The 20,630-nt window shown below is 32.3% G+C and overlaps 2 protein-coding genes across 2 annotated transcripts in view; one reads left to right on the top strand and one right to left on the bottom strand.

The window, feature by feature from the left end:
• Nucleotides 1–7,118: 7,118 nt before the first annotated feature.
• On the top strand, nucleotides 7,119–13,082 carry LOC120258369 (vacuolar-processing enzyme-like). Its single transcript, XM_039265740.1, has 9 exons — nucleotides 7,119–7,403; nucleotides 10,099–10,263; nucleotides 10,360–10,516; nucleotides 10,800–10,885; nucleotides 10,983–11,182; nucleotides 11,736–11,784; nucleotides 11,876–12,088; nucleotides 12,222–12,428; nucleotides 12,543–13,082. Exons 1-9 carry the CDS (start codon nucleotides 7,197–7,199, stop codon nucleotides 12,723–12,725), a joined length of 1,467 nt encoding a protein of 488 aa, XP_039121674.1. The 5' UTR covers nucleotides 7,119–7,196; the 3' UTR covers nucleotides 12,726–13,082.
• Nucleotides 13,083–17,494: 4,412 nt separating this feature from the next.
• Nucleotides 17,495–20,630, bottom strand: part of LOC120258808 (IAA-amino acid hydrolase ILR1-like 1) — a 9,113-nt gene continuing 5,977 nt past the window's right edge. The window contains exons 2-5 of the mRNA XM_039266243.1: nucleotides 19,599–19,724; nucleotides 18,870–19,184; nucleotides 18,344–18,472; nucleotides 17,495–18,067 (exon numbers count right to left, since the gene is read on the bottom strand). Of these exons, the coding sequence (XP_039122177.1) occupies nucleotides 17,660–18,067; nucleotides 18,344–18,472; nucleotides 18,870–19,184; nucleotides 19,599–19,724 (978 nt within the window). The 3' untranslated portion in view covers nucleotides 17,495–17,659. The remainder of the gene's footprint in view (nucleotides 18,068–18,343; nucleotides 18,473–18,869; nucleotides 19,185–19,598; nucleotides 19,725–20,630) is intronic.

Genomic DNA, 20,630 nt, shown 5'->3' with positions numbered 1-20,630 from the left:
AACAAAAATGTTTTGTTTATCAAATAATCAATATTACTCTATTTTGTTTAGATTTGAGATGATGCACCCCTCTAAACTATGATAATAGTAATAATAATAACAATAATTATAAAGATGCATGTGATATTAGACTTGAGCATTTTTTTTTATCAATAAGTTAACTGAATAATATATATATATATATTGACAAAGGCTATAATTGCCGTCCCACAAGGAGTGTCAAGGGATAGATAGTTAAGATGGTGTACTAATTTTGGTGGTTTATCAATCCTTTGAGAATTATTAACTCAGTCATATGTTACATAGAACGATTAGAGTCCTATCATATGCATACCCATAATCAAATTAAGTTAATAAATCACCCTACCATGTAACCCTAGAGGAGAAAAAAACAACATCCTCACACATGGGTCCCATAAACAATGAATAAATAGTATTATACTAATATTTATATAGTATATTAACACAGTACTGTAATAATAATGTCAACCCATGAATTCGACATTGGATCTGTTTATTTACTATTCTTATAACATTCCATTACACCCGACAGTGATTGTTCTGAATAATATATGATTGTTGCCTAAAGATAAAACTAAAATATATCACATAAATTATTATGTCAAAATGACATCATACAAGCAGAGGTAGTTATCCCAAACAAACACAAATAGAATATATATATAATTATTCCAAATTTTTAGGAAAACATATAAGATGTGAATTGAATAAATTGCTTGAATCTAAGACTACAAGCAATTTGATTGCAAGTGAAGTGCAAGCGAAGCAAGGACAGTGACGGTGTTTCTTAAGGGATAGAGAGTGATTCACTCTTGTGGTTCTCCTTTGCGTACTGAGTTGAACATTTGATAGATAACTACATAATTCATGCAGGACACTGTCATGATACTGACTTGTTTATCCACTGTCCAGTGTTCCCTAACACTACTAATTACTTCCCATACAGGAATACCTCATTGCGTATGTTCTGTAAATACCTTTGAAACCCCTATATCTTCTTAACATTTTAAGTGTATATAATTAATGATTAGATTTATCAAGCCATATATACTTGTATGTAAGAAAAACCCAAAAACCTCCGTATCAATTCCAAAGAGAATAATTATGGAAACTCTTCCATTATGATTAATGATTTGCGGGTATTATAGAGTTCTGTCTTTATAACTAAATATTTATTTCATTAACACTTGCAACAATATATAACATAAAAAATAATAAATATGCAGGAATCCATTTCAACTATCTTACTAAGTCTTAACTTATTTGGCTCACTGTTATAAGACCGGTTTAGTCCCACATTGCTTAATTGAGGGAGAGTCTCATGTGCATATATGTGGGGGCAACCCCACTCGATCAGGACGGTCATTTAGAGTTGTGGGTCCCCCACTATGTGCATCATTGATGGTTTCATTGAGAGCTAGTGGTGAGGGGCTGACCAGCGGAGGGTTTTGACCATCAATAGAGCTAACTAGGGACAAACCATGAGTGAAGTGTCGTTGACCAGAACGTTGGGTTTAATTGGAGGAACAATATTACAAGCCCGATTTAGTCCTACACCCTCTACTTGAGGGAGAGTCCGTGTGTATATATATGGAGGGCAACCTCACTCTATCATCTTTTAGGGTTGTGGATCCCCGTTGTGTGCATCATATTATTGATCTAAGCAAAACAACAACACCTAATTCATATTAAGTCGCCTACTAATTTCTAAAGCCCCTCCACTGTCACTAGTGATGGATGATCCACCTTGGTAATTGGTTATTAAGTGTTATTAGTATTTTTTTTTTTATATGTTTTTTTTTTTCTATTTTGTTAGGTCTCATTTTTATTATCAGCGGAATTAGAGTTTTTATTGAATATATGTTTTACATGTTTTATGCCACAAGTATACTTAATTAATTTTGTTCACATATTTTTGTTTGTTTGCCTATAATTTTCCTTGTTTTATTGAATAAAGTTGTATTGTACTTATATTTACAAATATACGCATGTACATGTACATACATATTATGAGCGATATTTATATAATTGTTACATATATAACAAAAATCTAAATAAATTTCCGGGCCAGGAGAAATGATATTTTTTGAGAATTGGTGACATATTACATCAGGGTCTTTAGAAAAAATGGACAAGTAACAGACTATTCTTTATCAATATGAGACAAAATCATTTTATTTAAAATAAATGTATGATATTAAAAAGCAAGAGACAAGTGGGAAATGAACCTTCCCAAGTTGAAGGGAATTATGATAAGAGAAACAGGAATCTGATAGTGAAGATTCACGTCCGGATTCATTGGATCATCTTAAGATTCTTATATACTTATATAGAGTCACAAGTAGAAGTAGGCATCACCTACTCCATTTACTTGATGGATTTGAATACGCAATTTGCTTGGAATTAGATAGATGATGGTTGGCCATTGGAAAAAATAAAAGCAACCATTTTGCCACATCATGATTATATGTGAAACAGTGAAAATACTATTAAATTTTTAAAAAAGTATTTATTATTATTTTTTAATATATAATTACTGGTGTATATAAATAGAAATAGTAATCTAAGTACGTCGCTAGATTACTTTTATCTATAAACGTGTTTTTTACAACCGTTGGATTATTATTTCACAATTATTTGTTTATATAAATATTGTATATCTTTTTACTGTTCGTAACTAATGTATGACACTATAAAATGTGTTTTGTACTATTTATAATGATCATAGCCGTTGGATTATGATCTGACGGTTACTGTGGGCGTCCTTAGATTTGAAATTTAAAAATATCCTAAATTACCGGTCATATATATATATTTATTTATTTATTTATTTATTTATTTATTTTTATAAATAATATCAATCTCTCAATGTATATGATTATAATGTTGGTGTATTTTTGCCCACTAGAGTGGATTCGGAAGATTAAAATTTGTAAAATTTTATATGTATTTTTTTAAATGGGGTGTTTTTTATAAGTGTTTCACTTTAGGTCGATTTGAGTATTCATATTTTGTGTATGTTTATTTTTATTGATTTTTTTATATGTTTTTTTATAGTTATGTGAATATAATATAAAGTTAAATAGTTTTCAATATATAAATTTTAAAAAAAAATCTTTATAAATATATTAGTATATAATTTTTAGAGAAAACATAAAAATTATAATTCTTAGAGGCAATTTTAACCAAAAAAAACTTAATTAAAAAATATGTTATTTAACCGAAATAAACAAATGAGTGATATTCAACCGATCCAGTCCCAATCATAAATGATAGTTCGATGTTTACTTATCAGATAAACAAATATAAAATCAAAATATTGTTTTTGTTAATTATTAAATAATAAAATTTCTTTGTCATTCTCAAGGTTAGACTATAGTCGAGATATTGCTTGATGGGTTTATAAAATAGAAATCAATCGAGCATGTCACATTCTTATATTTTCATATTTATCTAAGTTGCCAATTATGGTTGGCTGATAATTGAAGATTATATATCCCCTCTAGACGAATTATAAATTTATTCAAACATAATTTATTACGACTTGGTTGGCCTCATCAAAAGTTATCCATAAAAATATGGTCATTATTTCATCTATCTTATTTATTTATTTATTTCTCATCATGCATTTATGTAAAAATCCTTTCTATGTAATACTCCACAAATATTTTATATGCATATATATATATATATATATATATATATATATATATATAAAGCCACTGATTATGGGTTGTTACAATAAACGGTGAATATAGGCATCCAAAATCAAATCTTTGGGTTAGTACAGTATTATGTACATACTATAGATAATATATAATTACTGTAGTAATAAATTTTCATTCACTGTTCATAAGTTACCTGTGAAAGGATGTTTTTTTTTTCCCTCTATGATTGTATGACAGTGGAATTTATTAGTTCAGTATAGTTCATAAAAATTTTATGGTAAGATTTATTGGTTCAGTATGATTCATAAAAATTTTATAAATGTGTACATAGTAGAATTTTAATCAGCGCATATGATATCTAGCAAAATTAATAATTTTTTAGAAAGTCAATATTCAACCGTACTTGTTTGTTCATTGATAACTTCTTTGTAAAATTGTGTTTGTTGCTTTTGTCAATGTATGTGTGTGCACCTATGTTTGAAGAACGTCAGCAGGAATGAAAAAGGTCAAGAGAACTGTTTATAAGAGTTTATGAGTTGCTATGCATCTCACGTTTTTACAGTTCAGTTAAAGATATTATTTGTAGATAAATTGTGCACAAACATTCTCAGATATATTAACAGTGTAATATTTATATATTAAATATTTTATTATCAGTAAAACGGAAATGTACTGATATAATCAAAGTTCATTGTTTACCAACCACTCAACCAAAGCACAGGACAGTGACAAAACCAGGACTCAATGATTGGGGACTGAAACTTAAAAACAAAATATAAAAAATAAAAAATAAAATAAAAAATACAGTAAAATAATTATTTTAAATAAAGACTAATGTATTAATATAATAAAATTTTAAATACATATTAAAAAACAGATAGAGTATAATTTAAATATTTGTTATTATCTATAATAAATATATAAGATTTTCAATAATTGAGCTAATAAAAATTTACATCTCAAGTTTGTACTTTTTAAAAATATATATGTATATATATTATAATACATTTGCTATATATATAAGATTTTTTTAATTTTTTATAAATGTTATTAAAATTTTAAAATTCTAATAATTTTTAAATTTAAAAATAAAAATGTGACGCATCTGTTAAAAGAGGATTTGAACTTAGGTGAGTTAAAAAGTTACATACCTATGATGTAGGCCATGAGCACTAGCTGTATTACATGACTTTTTATATATCAAAATAATCTATTTTATATTAGTTTAAATAGAAAAAAAAAATTGATACCATCAAATCTTATAATGTCTGAAAATTAGTATTTCGGGGCTTCAGCCCTGTTAGCCCCCCTGGCACAAGAAGTCATCTAACTAATTAGGCGGATCAGGAGTAGGATTAGCACTCTTGTGTGTTCCAGAGGTACAACTTCACACGAAGATTCCTTCCTTGTTCCTGATTCAGAATGGACAGGGAATCAGATACCAAAGTCCGCGATCAACATCTGACGGCTTATCTGGGACCCACTGGAATCAATCTGACGGTCATTGTCACTCCACTCACTCCCATCTTGACGAATGATCATGGCTTACGTACACCGTTTTTGTGACTTCTTTGAGTTCTTTCTATTCGGAGAAGATTTTTTTTAAAAAAAAAAAAAAAAAAATTGCACAAAAACCCAAGAAAGTAATAATTATTTTAAGACATTCATTGCATTTTTAGAAAGGTTGTGTTCCCTTGGTAGTTTGGGCGAATTTGGAGTTTTCATGTTGGTATATATTGACCATGTGAAAGAAGTGAAATTATTCAATATACGTTTTAAATATGAAACAAAAATTTTATTAAATAATTATCACTAAATAAAGGTTTGGCTTTACATGGAAAAGTGATGTGAGGCTAGGAGAATTTCTACTTGATTATAGAAATTAGGATTATTCCCAAAGGGTGACTATAAATAATAATCTGACTTTGTTGTCACTTGTTAGCATCTCAAAACTTTTCGGTTACCTACCATTTTTTTTTCCTGTTTAATTACTTTTTTTAATTTATATTTATTTTTTCAATATATTTTATATAATCTATCCACTTATCTTTTAAAAGGGTAAATTTTTTAATAGATTGGCTCATTTTCACTTTGATCATCAAACTTCAATCTGCATCAATTTAGTTATTCAACTTTACTTTGATTTCATTGGGTAGTAAATCAAAGGATTTCATGCCTCTAAATGAATAATGTGGCTCATTTTCGATGACATGAACACCTCCAATAGACTTAATAATGTGTCACGGGAGGAATGACTTTGATTTTTAGACAATCATGTAATTAATTGGGAGTTAAAATCCTTGATTTATTGTCTAGTAAAATTAAATTAAATTGATGCAAATTGAAGCCCACTAATTAAAGTGAAAATGAATCAAAAGTTAGTGACCAAATAAAAAATTTATCATTTTTTAAAATAATTGAACTTTAAACCCACAAAAATACACATAACAACATAGAGACAAAATTGATCACTTTTTTTAATCTTTTAATTAAATATCAGACACAGAAGAAATAATTTATTAGTAGCGATAAGTGATTACTTTATACTCATGGCGTTGCTTTCAATTAAATTTAAAAGCCAATGTACGTGTATAACTATGTCAACCCAAAAAATAAAATAAAAAACACTAATAACTTTATCTCTTCATTGCAGTGTTATCAAACCCGGACCGGCCCGGCGGTTCGACCGGTCGACCCGGTGACCCGGTGACTAAACCGGTCCGGGTCTCTAATTAGACCGGACATGTAATCAACCCGGTGTGACCCGGTGTGACCCGGCCAAACCCGGTGACCCGGCCGGGTTTCAATGACCCGGCCGGGTTAATGCTTGTTTATAAAATGACATTTTCATCCTTTAATTTTTGTAACTTTTGTTATGTATTGGATTGAGTTGGTTTGATTAAATTTGAAATTTCACTATGGATTCATATGATATTGTGTTGTGTTTTGTTATGTATGGAATATTTGAATGAGTTTGATATTAGGTTGAGTCTGTTATGTTATGTAGAGCTTGAATTTTGAAATTTTATTATGTATCGGTTTTAACTTTTATGCTTGTCATGTATTTTTACAATTTATTTTTGTCCCTTCAAATTATTTATTTGATAACAAATAATAAATAAATGTTATATATTATTATAGAATTAAAAACTAATTTATAATTTTAAAAATAATATTTAAAATAATTTTATTAACCCGGCATTGACCCGAATGACCCGGCGATTGAACCAGTTGACCGGAGAGACGAAGCCTAGACCGGGTCGATGTCCGGGCCGGTTTTGATAACATTGCTTCATTGTAAGATTTTTTTTTATAAAAAAATACTTTTCCACAATAAATACACAATTAAAAATACATTTATTAAAAATTAAGTAAAAATGACATCTTAATTAATATTATTTTTTTGGCATTATAAATTCCCTTCATCCCCAACTGCCTTTCTTCGCCCCAGCTTTCAAAAGCACTCGTTTCCTTATCTTTTGGGAAACCAAAACGTTTCCAATTCCCATGGCTCGTTTCTCCTCCATTGGAGCTCTCTTGCTCCTCTTTCTCCCTCTCCTTCTCGTGGATTCTCGCCCCTTTGATCCCATCTCCATCCTCAGGATGCCATGGGACCTAGATCTAGGGTCTGAAGGCATCGACGAGGCCACCGTTGGGACGAGATGGGCGGTTCTCATCGCCGGATCCTCCGGCTACGGCAACTATCGTCATCAGGTTCATTACTGAACTTTTTTTCTCCGATTTGAGTTTATATATATATATATATATATATATATATATATATATTTTTGCGTTTGATTTGGTGTAGGTTTTGATTGGGTTTTTGTTTGTGGATTTGGATCTTTGATTTTAGAGTGTTTTTTGTTTTTAGTTATTATAATTATTATTATTATTTTGGATTTTTTTTTTTGTGGGGAGTTTGGAGGAGTTGAATCTGGAGTGATGGTGTTTTATAATATTAATTTTTTTTCTGGAGTATTTATTTTGATTTAATTTATTGTTATTTTTATGATGTTCTTGTGTCTTTGTTGCTTGGGCTTGGATCCTCTGTTTTTACTATGTTGTCTCTTATTTTTTATTTTTTAAATTTTTTACATAGATTTATTTGCATGTTTTTGTTATTATGATAAACAAGATATATATGGCTATAATAATTGATTTAAAACTTAAAACTATAATAAAATATTTTTTTTATTCTTACACAAATATTAAAGATTCAACTCTCTCTTAATGTATAATTAAAAACTAATAATAAAAAAAATATGTATGAAGTCACTTATCTACATTATAAAAAAATACTGGATCTATAATAAATGATTTAATATTTATTATAATTTATAATAAATTATTAAATATCATTTATTTCATATTATTTATTGATGTTTTCGATTTTTACATTGTGCTTTTTTTGTTGTTAATAACAGTGATTTATCCATTTTTTTACGATTTCTCAAAAGCTTAAAGCTGGGAATAACTTTATTAAAAAAAAAAAATTGAGAATATATAACAAGATCTTCTTGCAAGCATAGCTGTAACTTTTCATTTATTTATTTAGTTATTGAGATTTTTTAATTATGAGTGAGGCTTTGATAACCCCGTTACCTGTGCCAACAACCATTCTAACATTACCTCGGACCTACCATTCTTTCGAATTTTTGGTTTATTTTTGTGATTCACAACCTGAACGACGGTTTGGCTAGAAGGTACTATACGTGGGGTATGGAATCCTCTTCATTTCGGAATCTTTATTTATTTATTTATTTATTCTGTACTTGTTTTGTTTGTCCCTGGACCCTGTGATGTTATATTTCTAAATAAATAAAATAAATAAATAAAGTGTCAAACTGGCCGGGCACGTCATGCCAACTCCAAAAGAGTGACCCAACATGGGATACGGCCAAAGTTTGTCTAACCTTGCTTGTGCCTGCATCAGACCGGCCTATTCTATTTAAAAGGTTAAAAAAAAAAAAACTCAAGATATAAATGAAAACATTTTTAAATGGCAAAACAAAAGGTTTATTAAAATTTAGCTGACAATAAATTTATTAAACATCAAACATACGCATACATACATACATACATATATATATATATATTTTGAAGAATAAACTTGTAAAAAAATTATCTTCTAATGACATGATCTTAATGACACTTTAAAAAACTTCCAGCTCATAACAGTAAGAAGATTTTTGGTTTTTCTTTAAAGGGTTGAATGAATTATTATTCTTCATGAAAGTGGTGAAAAAGTCAATTTTGTTTCAAAATTTTACCTAAAGTATTGATCATAAATTTATTTATTTTATTTATTATTATTAATTTTTTAATAATATGTACAAACCACCGTACAAAACACCTAATTTATTATTTTCTATTGCAGAGTTGAATTTATTGTTTCATGATACTTATTTTACCATGTTACCCAGATACTCGGTTTATTTATCTGTTTCATCAGAACTAGTTACAGTTGCTGCTGCTAACACCATAAAGTTGAGTTGTATTTTATCCTCATGCAGGCACTTGCCCTGTTTCCTTCAAGATATTACTTGAAGAAAAAATATATATATTTTTAAAAAAGAAGAAAAAAAAAAAAATAGTCACCGACGTCTCTTTTCTTTGGTAGGGGCACCGCTATTTTCAAAGTAAAGAATGGAATCCCTTACCTTTAATTACTTTAATTTGACAAGGTAGATGTTGAACTGAGATTGGGACAATTTAAAAGTCTTATCTTCTAAGAAAAGCAATCCTAGTGGTTTGTCAAAGACATCCACTGGTTGCTGGGCTTTTGCCTTTCGGTGAAAGCCAAGAGTCAACCTGCAGCATCTCATTGAAATACCAGACAACCACTAAAATCACAAAGAAAACTAAAAAAAACTTGTGTGTGTTACCAACCAAGATCCCTTTTCAGTTGTTTTCTGTTTTTTCAGTTGTGATATCTGTTTTTTGCTTTTGAATCGTCTCTTTGTCCTTGGTAGCAAACGAGCCATGTACGAATTGAATACATGCTGTTTATTAATAATCATTAATCATTCATCACTATTTTGGTGCCCACAAGAGATGAATTTTTAATATTTTTTAAATAATTTTGATTACTCTTAGTTTAAGCAAATCAGAAAAACAAGTGGTGCAATTTTTGCTTTTTTGTTACTTTGGCAGTTTCTACTTGGCTTGTCTGATTGTTTCAAGCTAATAATCTTTGTACATATTGTGCAAGTATTTTGCTTGATTATTTTTCTGTCCTGCATATTGAATTTTATTACTAGATCAAATGAATAGATATAATTTGCATGCACATGATAAGGCTTTATGTTATGAAATACTTTTATGTGAGTTCAATCAGTATTGAGTGGTGTAAAATGCATCACTATTTGTTGTTGTTGTTGTGTGGTCCTCATCAAATTCCTTCTCTTAGGCTGATGTTTGCCATGCATACCAAGTCATGAAAAGGGGTGGACTGAAAGATGAAAATATCATAGTTTTCATGTACGATGATATTGCTTACCACCAGGAGAATCCCAGACCTGGAGTCATAATCAATCATCCACAAGGGAGTGATGTATATGCTGGAGTTCCCAGGGTTAGTTTTTCAGTTAATATGTGAATTATATATTTAGTAATCTTGTTATCATAGTCAGTTCCTTCCTTATTTCAGTCCTGATTAAACTCTTTGCAGGACTATGTTGGAGAGGAAGTCACTGTCAACAACTTTTTCTCCGTTATCCTTGGAGACAAAGCTGCTCTAACTGGTGGCAGTGGGAAGGTTGTGGACAGTGGTCCTGATGACCACATCTTCATCTTTTACAGTGACCATGGTGGACCTGGTGTTCTTGGTTCGTAGTTCTGACTTCCAATTCCCTGTTTTCAAGCTCGAACTACTCATTTGAAACTGGCATGATTTATCCTTGTTTCAACACAAATCTAACGGAGAAAGAAATCTTAATTAATCAATGACTAAGTTCTAAATTTCATAGAGCTTCTGGTTATTGCTAAAGCTATATATCAGAAGATATGTTCAATTTACTATGGTGATCAAAAGTGCAGAAGATACTGAACAGTTATTACTGTGTTAACCCACACTGACTCATTTTTTTGTTGGGATCTCTGTGTCAACAGGAATGCCTACCTCTCCTTACCTTTATGCGGATGACTTGGTTGCAGTGTTGATGAAAAAACATGCATCTGGATCCTACAAAAGCATGGTATGCTTTTGCTTTTCATGTGTGTTATTACAGATTTTGTGGGTTTGCAACAGTATAAACTTAGTATTTGGTTTTGCTCTTTAAATGTCATATATAGGTGTTCTATCTGGAAGCTTGTGAATCTGGGAGTATATTTGAAGGTCTTCTTCCTCCGGATATAAACATATTTGCAACCACCGCATCTAATTCAGTGGAGAGCAGCTGGGGAACTTACTGCCCTGGAGAGCATCCTAGTCCTCCTTCTGAGTACTGGACATGTTTGGGTGACTTGTACAGTGTTGCCTGGATGGAAGACAGGTGAATACTCAATCTTGTACTCATCGTGAGTTTGTTATGCTGAAATTTTACTATGAGGCACAGCTTACTTTTTTATTTGTTCGGCATAATGTAGTTGAATTCAACTGATTGGTAACTATGTCAATGCGATTGGCAATATACAATGGAGTACAAACAGTGCACAGAGATAAGAAAAGCGAACCAAATAGATAATTGCTTCTCGTAAACAACATTACATGATCACTGATTTTTGAATTTATTTTATTTTCCTTTTCTTTTTTAATATTTGTTACTTTCAAACTGGTGTATTTTCATGACTGAATTCATTCTGCACATTTAGAATGCTGAGATGGCCCATAGATCTTGCCATCAGTTTTGATTCGTAGTTGAATAACTTGATCTATGTCATTGAAAAATATTAATGTCGGTGGTTTATACTGTAATGAGAGATGTTAATCAGTGGAGGTTAATGCTTGTATTTCATTGAGATATATAGGAGAAGGTGAAGAAGTTTTGTTACTGCTTTAGTATTGCTGAAAATTTTGAGACTAAAAATACTTCATTGTGTGCACAGTGACAAACACAACTTACATACTGAAACTCTCAAGCAGCAGTATGAACTGGTGAGTGCTTGAAATCAAATTTTCTTAATTCATGCTAGTTTTTTTTTTTCAGCGCCGCAAATCCAATGGATTGTTCTGCTTGTGTTCACAGGTCAAAACAAGGACTCTGCCCCATAATCAGTATAGCTATGGCTCACATGTTATGGAATATGGGAATTTAAATCTCAACAATAAATTCCTTGACATATACATGGGCACAGATCCTGCTAATGAAAATTTCACTTTCACTGGTGATAACTCATTGCCATCACTCTCAACTGCTGTGAATCAACGCGATGCTGACCTTGTTTATTTCTGGACTAAGGTTGATACTCCATTTCTTTAAACCATTCACTACTCAAATTTTTTTTTTTGTTCTAATGCAGCATCCTCAATTTTGTATTTTTTTTCCTACAATTGATCTATTGCTTGTTTCTCTTGTTTTTCTTGCATTGCAGTATCGGTCATCGCCACAAGGTTCTTCTGAGAAAATTGAAGCTCAGAAACAGTGGCTTGATGTTATGTCACACCGCATACATGTCGATCACAGCATTGAGCTCATTGCTAAGCTTATTTTTGGGTCTGAAAAAGGCTTGAAAGTTATCAACAGTGTTAGATCCACAGGCAAGCCTTTGGTAGATGACTGGGCCTGTCTGAAGTCAATGGTATGTCTTTCAATGATCCTCTTACTAAATTGTTTCCTCAAACATTAGATTCATTTACTTCACCATACAAATAAACACAAGAAAATAACTTTCTTTATTGGTTTGCATTGCCAGGTTCGCACCTTTGAAACACACTGTGGATCACTATCTCAATACGGAATGAAACACATGCGCTCCCTTGCAAATATCTGCAATGCAGGCATCAGCAAGAAGACTATGACCAAAGTGGCTGCTCAGGCTTGTGTTAGCATTCCCAACAATCCTTGGAGTTCTATCCACAAGGGATTTAGTGCTTGAGATGCATCTCAAATCCATTTCCGGTGTAAATACACGATTAAATAGCCGTATTCTTGCCGTATTCTGGCGGATGAAATAGTCATATTCTTGCCATATTCTGGCTCTCATTCTCTTGCAATATGTGTAGCAATCTTGAAGCCAGGCAGAAGAAGTTCATATATACAATGCTTGATTCTGGAGATGGTCTTACCTGTAAATCATGTACCATCTTTAAGCATAAGCAAATCTAGTGTGAAATTAGCAACATTATTTGTTGTTATTGGGATTGGATTCACATGTATTAGAACCCTTGAATTTGTATTTCTGGTGGACTTATTTTGTATGATTTATGTGAAAATAAATTATATGTTAATTTTACTATTTTGTTTTCTTTTAGGCATGCCTGATGATGTATGAGAAACTTCACTATCATCTGTGTCTGTTTTTTTACTTTTTTATGAGATAAGCATGCCCTGTTTTTAAGAAATTTTATTTATTTGAAACAAGAAGACATCTTTTTTACATAGATTGGTTGGTGATATAAAATTTATATATGTATATATATATATATATATATATGCATAATGTTTATTATTTTTAGTGTTTGATGTTTGATGTGATGGTAATGGTGTCCCACAGAGATGAATGGACAGATAATATGAGGCATAGAAATAGTGAGCAGGTGAAGAAATAAGAAAAATAAAATAAAATAAAATAAAAACATTACAACACACATTAGTTGCCCACATGTTCTTGCACATGGATGAGTTGCACACAGCTTTCTAAATTTCTAATCTTACATTCTCAAAAAGAAACTCAAATTTTAAATCAAAGACTGCTTTTTGAGTCATCTTTGTTTAGGAAAAAGAACTCTAGTTTGGAGGACCACTTTTGTTCTTCTTCTCTTCAAGCATCTTAATACACCATAAGGCATCTGTCTTGTACCACTTGATTAATTAAAATGTCTGTTTTGAGTCTCTCTCTTTTAAGAAACTTACACCCAGTTATTTACTATAATTAATAATATTAAAAATAGAGAAAAATAAATAGCTTTAATAGCACATGGAGAATTGAGACATATAAATATTGATAGTAATTATTTACTTTAAATATGTTATCTTTCCCCCTTATTTATTTATTTTTTCTTTTTGTCCCACTCCTACTCAATCCAAATCACCAATCACACTACTGAAAAACTAAACTGCCCAAAAATAGAATTCCCTGAAAACAAAGGAATCATCCAAATGTAGCAAGCATTCAATGAAATAATCTTCAAGAAAAAATGAGACTCAACTCTACTCTGCTTTTATATCTCTTTCCAATCTTGAGCAATTTCCCAGTGTTCATTAAATCCTTCATTGTTTTCAGGGAATCAGGACATCTTTTCAAAACCACACAAACAAAGACCATTTTAACCACTAATATTCTTAGTTTAATTTTTATCTTTTCCCCTGCATTGCTGTGGAACAATCCAAGTTGTTGTCACTTGTTTCTGTTGTTTTTTTTTTAATTATTATTATTATTAACTTATAGTGTTTCTTTTGATTAGAATAATAATTGAACATTGTTTGCACTTATTTAAATTTTAAAGTGTTCACTAATTTAAGTTTGTGACTACAACATTGCTTTGTTCTGTTTGCCCTTTTCGAAGCAAACTCATCAAACAAATTTTTTTTTTTGTGCATATACCCTCATAAAGTCTCATATTTTCATGTACATCCCTACTAAAGTTTACCTTTCTTTAATCCCAGTAAATCCAGAATTATCTTTTTCAAAACAACTCATGTGCAAGTGTTCTAAAAAGTAAAAACTCCATGACCCTACTCAGCATATATATATATTTTTAATCAATTTATCATCTCATCTCTTGATGCTTCTCAGTATTAACTACTTATCAGTTATTACTCAAAGATTCTCAAATTATGAGGGTAAAAATGCAAACTAAACCATCAACTATGCACAAACTTCAAAGCAAAAATAAAAATCAACGGTCAGGATGGCCTCAGACCACAACACAAATAATAAGGTCTTATTTGGAAAATCACACTGTGATGGGACCCATTACCAAAGCCAGTTGTCACCCCGCTATTCCCGCCAGCCTGTATTCGAGCAGAGTTGCCCAAACTGCCCCTGTACTCATCCCCTCTATAAATATCCCTCTAATTCTCTCTCTCCACTGTACCTCTACCCTTCTCCTTTTCGCTCCAGAACCTTCTCGTACTACCAAACCCTAAGCTCGCCGATCTACAGCAATGGAGGCCATCGCCAAGCTCCTGATGATGGCCGTCTCTGTCCTCGCCCTCGCCGCGGTGGCTTTGGCTGCTGATGCTCCTGCACCAGCCCCGGCCTCCGGCGCTACCGCCCTCTCCTCCCCCATCGCCGCTTCCCTTTTCGTCTCCACCGTTGCTCTCCTTCTCGGATCTCTCCGCCATTAAGCGAAGACCTCGTTCCGTGCCGGATCTCTCCGTTGTGGTGCGCGTTTCGGTTCGGATCCGTGGCTCTCTCGTCTTATACTCCTCGTATATGGGTTTTATAGTAGGGTTACTACTTGTTATCTCTTCAGCATTGTTCGGATCGGCTTTTAGATGGCTCTTTTTGGGTTTTCTTGGGACCGATCTGGACTTTAGGGTTTGAGGTGTGTCTAGATTAAGGATAATAAGATTGGTGTTTCCGATCTGAGTTTTATTTCTGTAGATATGGTTTGTTTTGCTGCATAGATTCATATACTTCTCGTTTTGTTGCTTCTATTCATCGATCTGTTGCTACTGTTTTCTTATTTGCCTCCTTTGTGTGTGTGTGTGTGTGTGTGTGTGTGTGTGTGTGTGTGTTTTGTCTGATTTATGTTTTCTCAGATGGTTCGATTATGGGTTTTGGTTTGTTCTTTCTGTTGATTGGGATCTCGGGAGACTAATTCATGAAAATTTCAGTTGGTTTTCATGAAATTAAATAACCCCAATGATTTGCTTAACCGTGAAATTTAGATGGAATTGTTTAGATTTCCTTTTTTTTCTTTTTTGAGGAGATCGTTCAAATTAAATATTGGATAATTTACAAATTAATTTTGATAAATGAAAAATAAATGAAACTGATTTCTCAGGCGTGTTTGGTGTTGAATTTTTGTTTCAATTAATTCAGGTTAGGTCTTCACTGTAACACCAAAACATCGGCGCTAATGATGCCGATTTTGACGTGTTTGTCTATTTATTGTCTTTTTTTTTTCTTTTAAAAGATGGGTGATAATATTCTACATGCTTTTCCAAACCCTTTATGATATGCTCTGATATATTAAATGTAATCTATTCGTTTTTAGTGACTTTTTTGAGTGGGGGTGTCGCACAAAGCACAATTTAGTGAATATAAATGGGATTGATTTTAATATATATATATATATATATATATAATGTGTTGAAAGAGAGAGCGAGTGTTTGCAGCAATGTTATTACTTAGTAGTGAAGGAAGTAGAAAGGAAAGTAAGTGATGTACGCTAGTGAAACAAAAGGCATGATGATGAACCAACTCAACTCACAAAAGATGAGGCCTTGCATGTGCTTTAGCCATCATGATTTGTATGGTTGTCTTCCTTTATTTCATTTCGTTTATATCTAGGACTGCGCGTGTCACGAGCCATTCACTGGTTGAGGAAAAAAACTAGAAATCCATCTGTATCTTACTAGGCTAAGGGTCTGGTTGTGCGGCACCTGGTTGGATTTGAGTAAATACCCTCTTTAGTCTTTATTGCCAATTATTTGGGACATACTGTATTTGTAAGTTAAGCATGAACTTCTTAATTTAATTATTATTGTTCGTATTTTAGTTCAAAACTCAAAACTCATGCCTCGAACTGGTAAAAGTATCATATCTTCTCGTAACATTTATAAAATTGTTTTTATTTGTTTCTTTTTTATTGATAAGCAATTTAAAAACATGCTCATATTTAGTGTTGAGGTTTTTCTCTTTCTCTCTCTGTGTATTTATATATGCCTATAAAAGAATGTTTTTTTTTTTAATTTCGGATGATTTGCTATTTATTTATTTATTTATTTCAATAAAAAAAATTATAACAAGGGCTCAGCATGAAATATTCAAAATGAGAAAATGTTAATTGTATGATTTGGTGATGCCCATGATTTTATCCTTTTAGTTTAGAAGAGAAATCCCTCTCAGATTGGTAGAACAGTGCATTGCTGGATGACTGACTCTGAAATATTATGTTCAAATTTCAAATTCAAAGAGATTGGATTTGATTGGGACAGTTAACACATTGGAGTGAGTGGGATGTGATGTCTCGTTTGTATGGCGGATGAAAATGAATGGTTCACACCCACACAGACGTACGTTCAATTTTTTTCATGTGTGTTATGGTTGTTGATGTTACCGCTTCCCTCATTCCTCAACCGATCTTTATTGACTCTATCTCTCTCTATAATAATTAAAGGCGTTGAAACCATTAATTTACCCCATTTTTCTCATTTAATTTATCCCTCATGACATTGGAGTGTATGTATCCCACAGTAAAAGATTGTTTACATGGATGTTTTCATTGAAAAAGAATAAATAAATAATAACCAATAAAATGCCAATTTTTCAGAAGGCATGAATCAATTAAAGGTATTTATCTTTTATTCAGAAAATGCTAGAAAAAGATGTTTGTGTGTACATTTTTTTTAAAACAAAATAGTGGTGTACGGGTAATGTGATCCTGAGTGTGTATGCAAATTTACTCAACATCTTCCTGTTTCCAACAAAAACAACATATGTGATCAAATTTGGTGAAAATCCGTTTAGCAACATTAGATCAAATACCTCCAAAGTGCATGAGCATTGCAGTAACCACAACCAACCATCTGTACAAAAATACATCTTCAGTCAAACTCATTCTCACAAGAATCACACACATGATCACAAGAATGATAACTTTGATAAACATTATAAGCATGAAACTTAAAGAATAATAACTAGAGTTCATCATGAACTCTTTCCTTCTCCATTGAAGGAATCTGGGCATCAGAAAGGTACTCAAAGGCCAATGCTGCATGGAGGGCAGCTCCATATGGAAGCACTTCTTCATTGACTTGGAAGAGCGGAGAGTGGCCGATTTTTAGTGGTGGGTGAGATTCGTTCTGCATGCCCAAGAAGTAGAAGTATGCAACCGGGACGACCTCAGAGTAGAATGAGAAGTCCTCTGCTCCCATTGTGGGCAGCTCATCCTTAATGTTGTCAAATCCAAGCATTTCACCAGCAACATTCAGAAAGTGTCTATGAAGTTGTTCACTGTTGACGGTCACAGGATAGAAGGGCTGTTTCTCGGTGAGGAAATCTACTGTTGCATTGCACATTTGCACTGCTGCTTGAGCTATAATAACCTGTTTGTTTGTATCAGATGTAATAGTCTCACATTAGTTAATTAAACAAATGTTTTTGTGAGTCTCAGTTCCTATCTGCTTGAATTTATATGTCCTCAAAAATAAATGTATGGACAACAAGCTTTGTAGTTAATGTTGGCATCTAGATCCTGAACTGAATTTAACTTTGATGTGTGACATATACATGTAGATAGATGAAAATGTTAACAGGTGACGACTCTGAAACTTTATATTTTAGATCAAATATGGAATAAGTTTGATTAGATGAGAATTTACCTCCTCAATGCGCTGCTTCAGCTGGAAGAAACTTTCTTTTGAAAAGGAACGGAAAGTACCAGCAATGCTAACAGATTCTGGAATGATATTGAATGCACTACCACCTTGGAATTTACCCACTGTTACAACCTGAGCAACAAAGAGAACACAGAGTACATTAGCCAGCAACAAATTTTCACCTTGCCTGAGACCAGCTTCATGCTACTGTTCGCACAATTGACAAACTGAAGGATGGTCGGAGGAAATGAGCAAGAAAGAAAATTAGTTCTAGATCCATGGATGAGAATTCAGTGTAAATAATTTCTCACTATGCATGAAGCTTAATATTCTTTGTCTAGTAGTTAAGCGGCAATGATCGAAGTGCCCAATAAACTAGTAAATTCTATCTCTACACGGGCTTGTACTTAGCTCGATATTGCTAGTTGTCAAGAGAAAAAATATTGGAAAAAACTGAAAGTCAAGAATGAACATAACAGTGAACATATTCAAGCCAAGCTCTAGAATCAGATGATGCAAACTAAAGTACCTGCGACTCCAAGGGATTAGTTTCACGAGAAACAAGGTTCTGCAAACTAACAATCACATTGGATGCGGCTAAAATGGGATCTATTGCAAGCTGAGGAACGGCTGCATGACCACCTTTTCCACTAATTACTGCTTCAAAGAACCCATTTGCAGCCAATAAAGGTCCAGGTCTGGATGTTACTGTGCCAAGAGCCTTCGCGCTTCTGACATGAAAACCAAAGATGGCCTCAACATTCTCCAGAGCTCCATGCTCTATCATTTTCTTCGCACCACCACTTCCTTCCTCAGCAGGTTGAAATATAAGCACAACAGTTCCCTGGTTTCACAAAACCAAACAAGCTTCCTAATAAGCTTCTTACCGCCTTTGAATCCAAATATGTCCACATGATCATTTAGATTTCCTTTGAATCAAGTAAAATGAAGGAAAAGAAAGGAAAGTGATATTTCACAATACATATTCTTTTCCATCATTTTGCTACTAAATCTCATTTTCCTCATCCAAACAAATAAACAAAAACAATTCCCATAGTTGTAAAATTCTACAGAATTACTTCAGAATAAGAAAACAGTAGTTTCATAGCAGAGCATACCAAACTCAGACCATAATGAATACAACAATTGAGCTCCCTGTCATAGGCAATATGTTTCAAAGAGCCTAAAAATCATTTTAAAAATCACGAACTGTAGAATACTTTGTAAAATTCAAAATGAAACAAAATTATTGTCAAACCTGTAACTCGTCACGGTGCTCCTGAAGGATTTTAGCAGCACCTAGAAGCATTGCAATGTGAGCATCATGACCACAGGCATGCATCTTACCAGGTATTTTACTCTTGTGCTCCCACTCCACAAGCTCCTGACATTACAACAGATTCATATTTAATCTCTCTATATATCAATTCTCTATGGGCGTTCATAAATAAAAAATCTATAGATGTCCATTATGAGCCGTTGGATCTTAATCCAACAGCTAACATTAATAAATAGTAGATATTACAATAACATATACAGTTTTACCGTTTAAGACATTATAATAAACAGTAATAATGTTCATCAATTTTGGTTGGCGCTGATAATTGGATGTAGAGAGGATGTAAATTCATATATTTATATTAGTAAAAGGTTGAAGCTTTGGAATAACATCCATAAAGTCTAATCAGATAAAAATACACTTCAATTAAAGGAGTTAATTTGTAACTGTTCTTCGTTGCAAATAATAATAAAAGAAAAGATATCACAGCTTGGTACAAAGTAAAAGTAGAAACTTTGGAATAACACACTAAGTCCAATTAAAAGCATACTTTTGTACATCTCTACTTCTAGAACAGAGGAGATAATTTGTAGTTTTTGCCAACAGAAGTGAAGAAACAGACGGTGCTACTTTGATTTTGATAGAAATCGTGTCAAAATGTGGAAGGTTTTCAGCAAGGTATGCATGCATAGTGAAAACTACTGAATGAAGTTTTGAGGTCCAAATATTATACCTGTTTCACTAAATTACAGAAATAAAGTTTCTAAAAATCATCATTGCATTACAATCAATACAATCAAATGATGAGCTTATCCTTTTTGAATGAATAGTGGTTTATCCTCTCTTTTTTTAAATGATGGTGCTTACTTCTTAGGCAACGAAGAATAGTTAAAGAAGAACAAAAAAAAAAAATAGATCTAACTCAGTGAAGATAGATGCACAAATAAGCTTTCCTTTTTCTTGTGTGTATATGGCTTAATGAACAAAAGAAGAAAATATTTGAAACAATGT

This window comes from Dioscorea cayenensis, chromosome 4, assembly GCF_009730915.1.
Source record: "Dioscorea cayenensis subsp. rotundata cultivar TDr96_F1 chromosome 4, TDr96_F1_v2_PseudoChromosome.rev07_lg8_w22 25.fasta, whole genome shotgun sequence".
In the NCBI taxonomy this organism is placed as follows: domain Eukaryota; kingdom Viridiplantae; phylum Streptophyta; class Magnoliopsida; order Dioscoreales; family Dioscoreaceae; genus Dioscorea; species Dioscorea cayenensis.
Note: the sequence above shows the minus strand (reverse complement) of the source record. Positions and strands in the feature narration are given on the sequence as shown.

Bases quoted from the DNA above. Each gene is read 5' to 3' on its own strand.
- LOC120258369 (XM_039265740.1), top strand. From the start codon at position 7,197: ATGGCTCGTTTCTCCTCCATTGGAGCTCTCTTGCTCCTCTTTCTCCCT. The intron at 10,886-10,982 runs GTATGCTTTTGC...TGTCATATATAG, and splicing joins CTGGATCCTACAAAAGCATG to GTGTTCTATCTGGAAGCTTG. The intron at 12,089-12,221 runs GTTGATACTCCA...CTTGCATTGCAG, and splicing joins TTGTTTATTTCTGGACTAAG to TATCGGTCATCGCCACAAGG.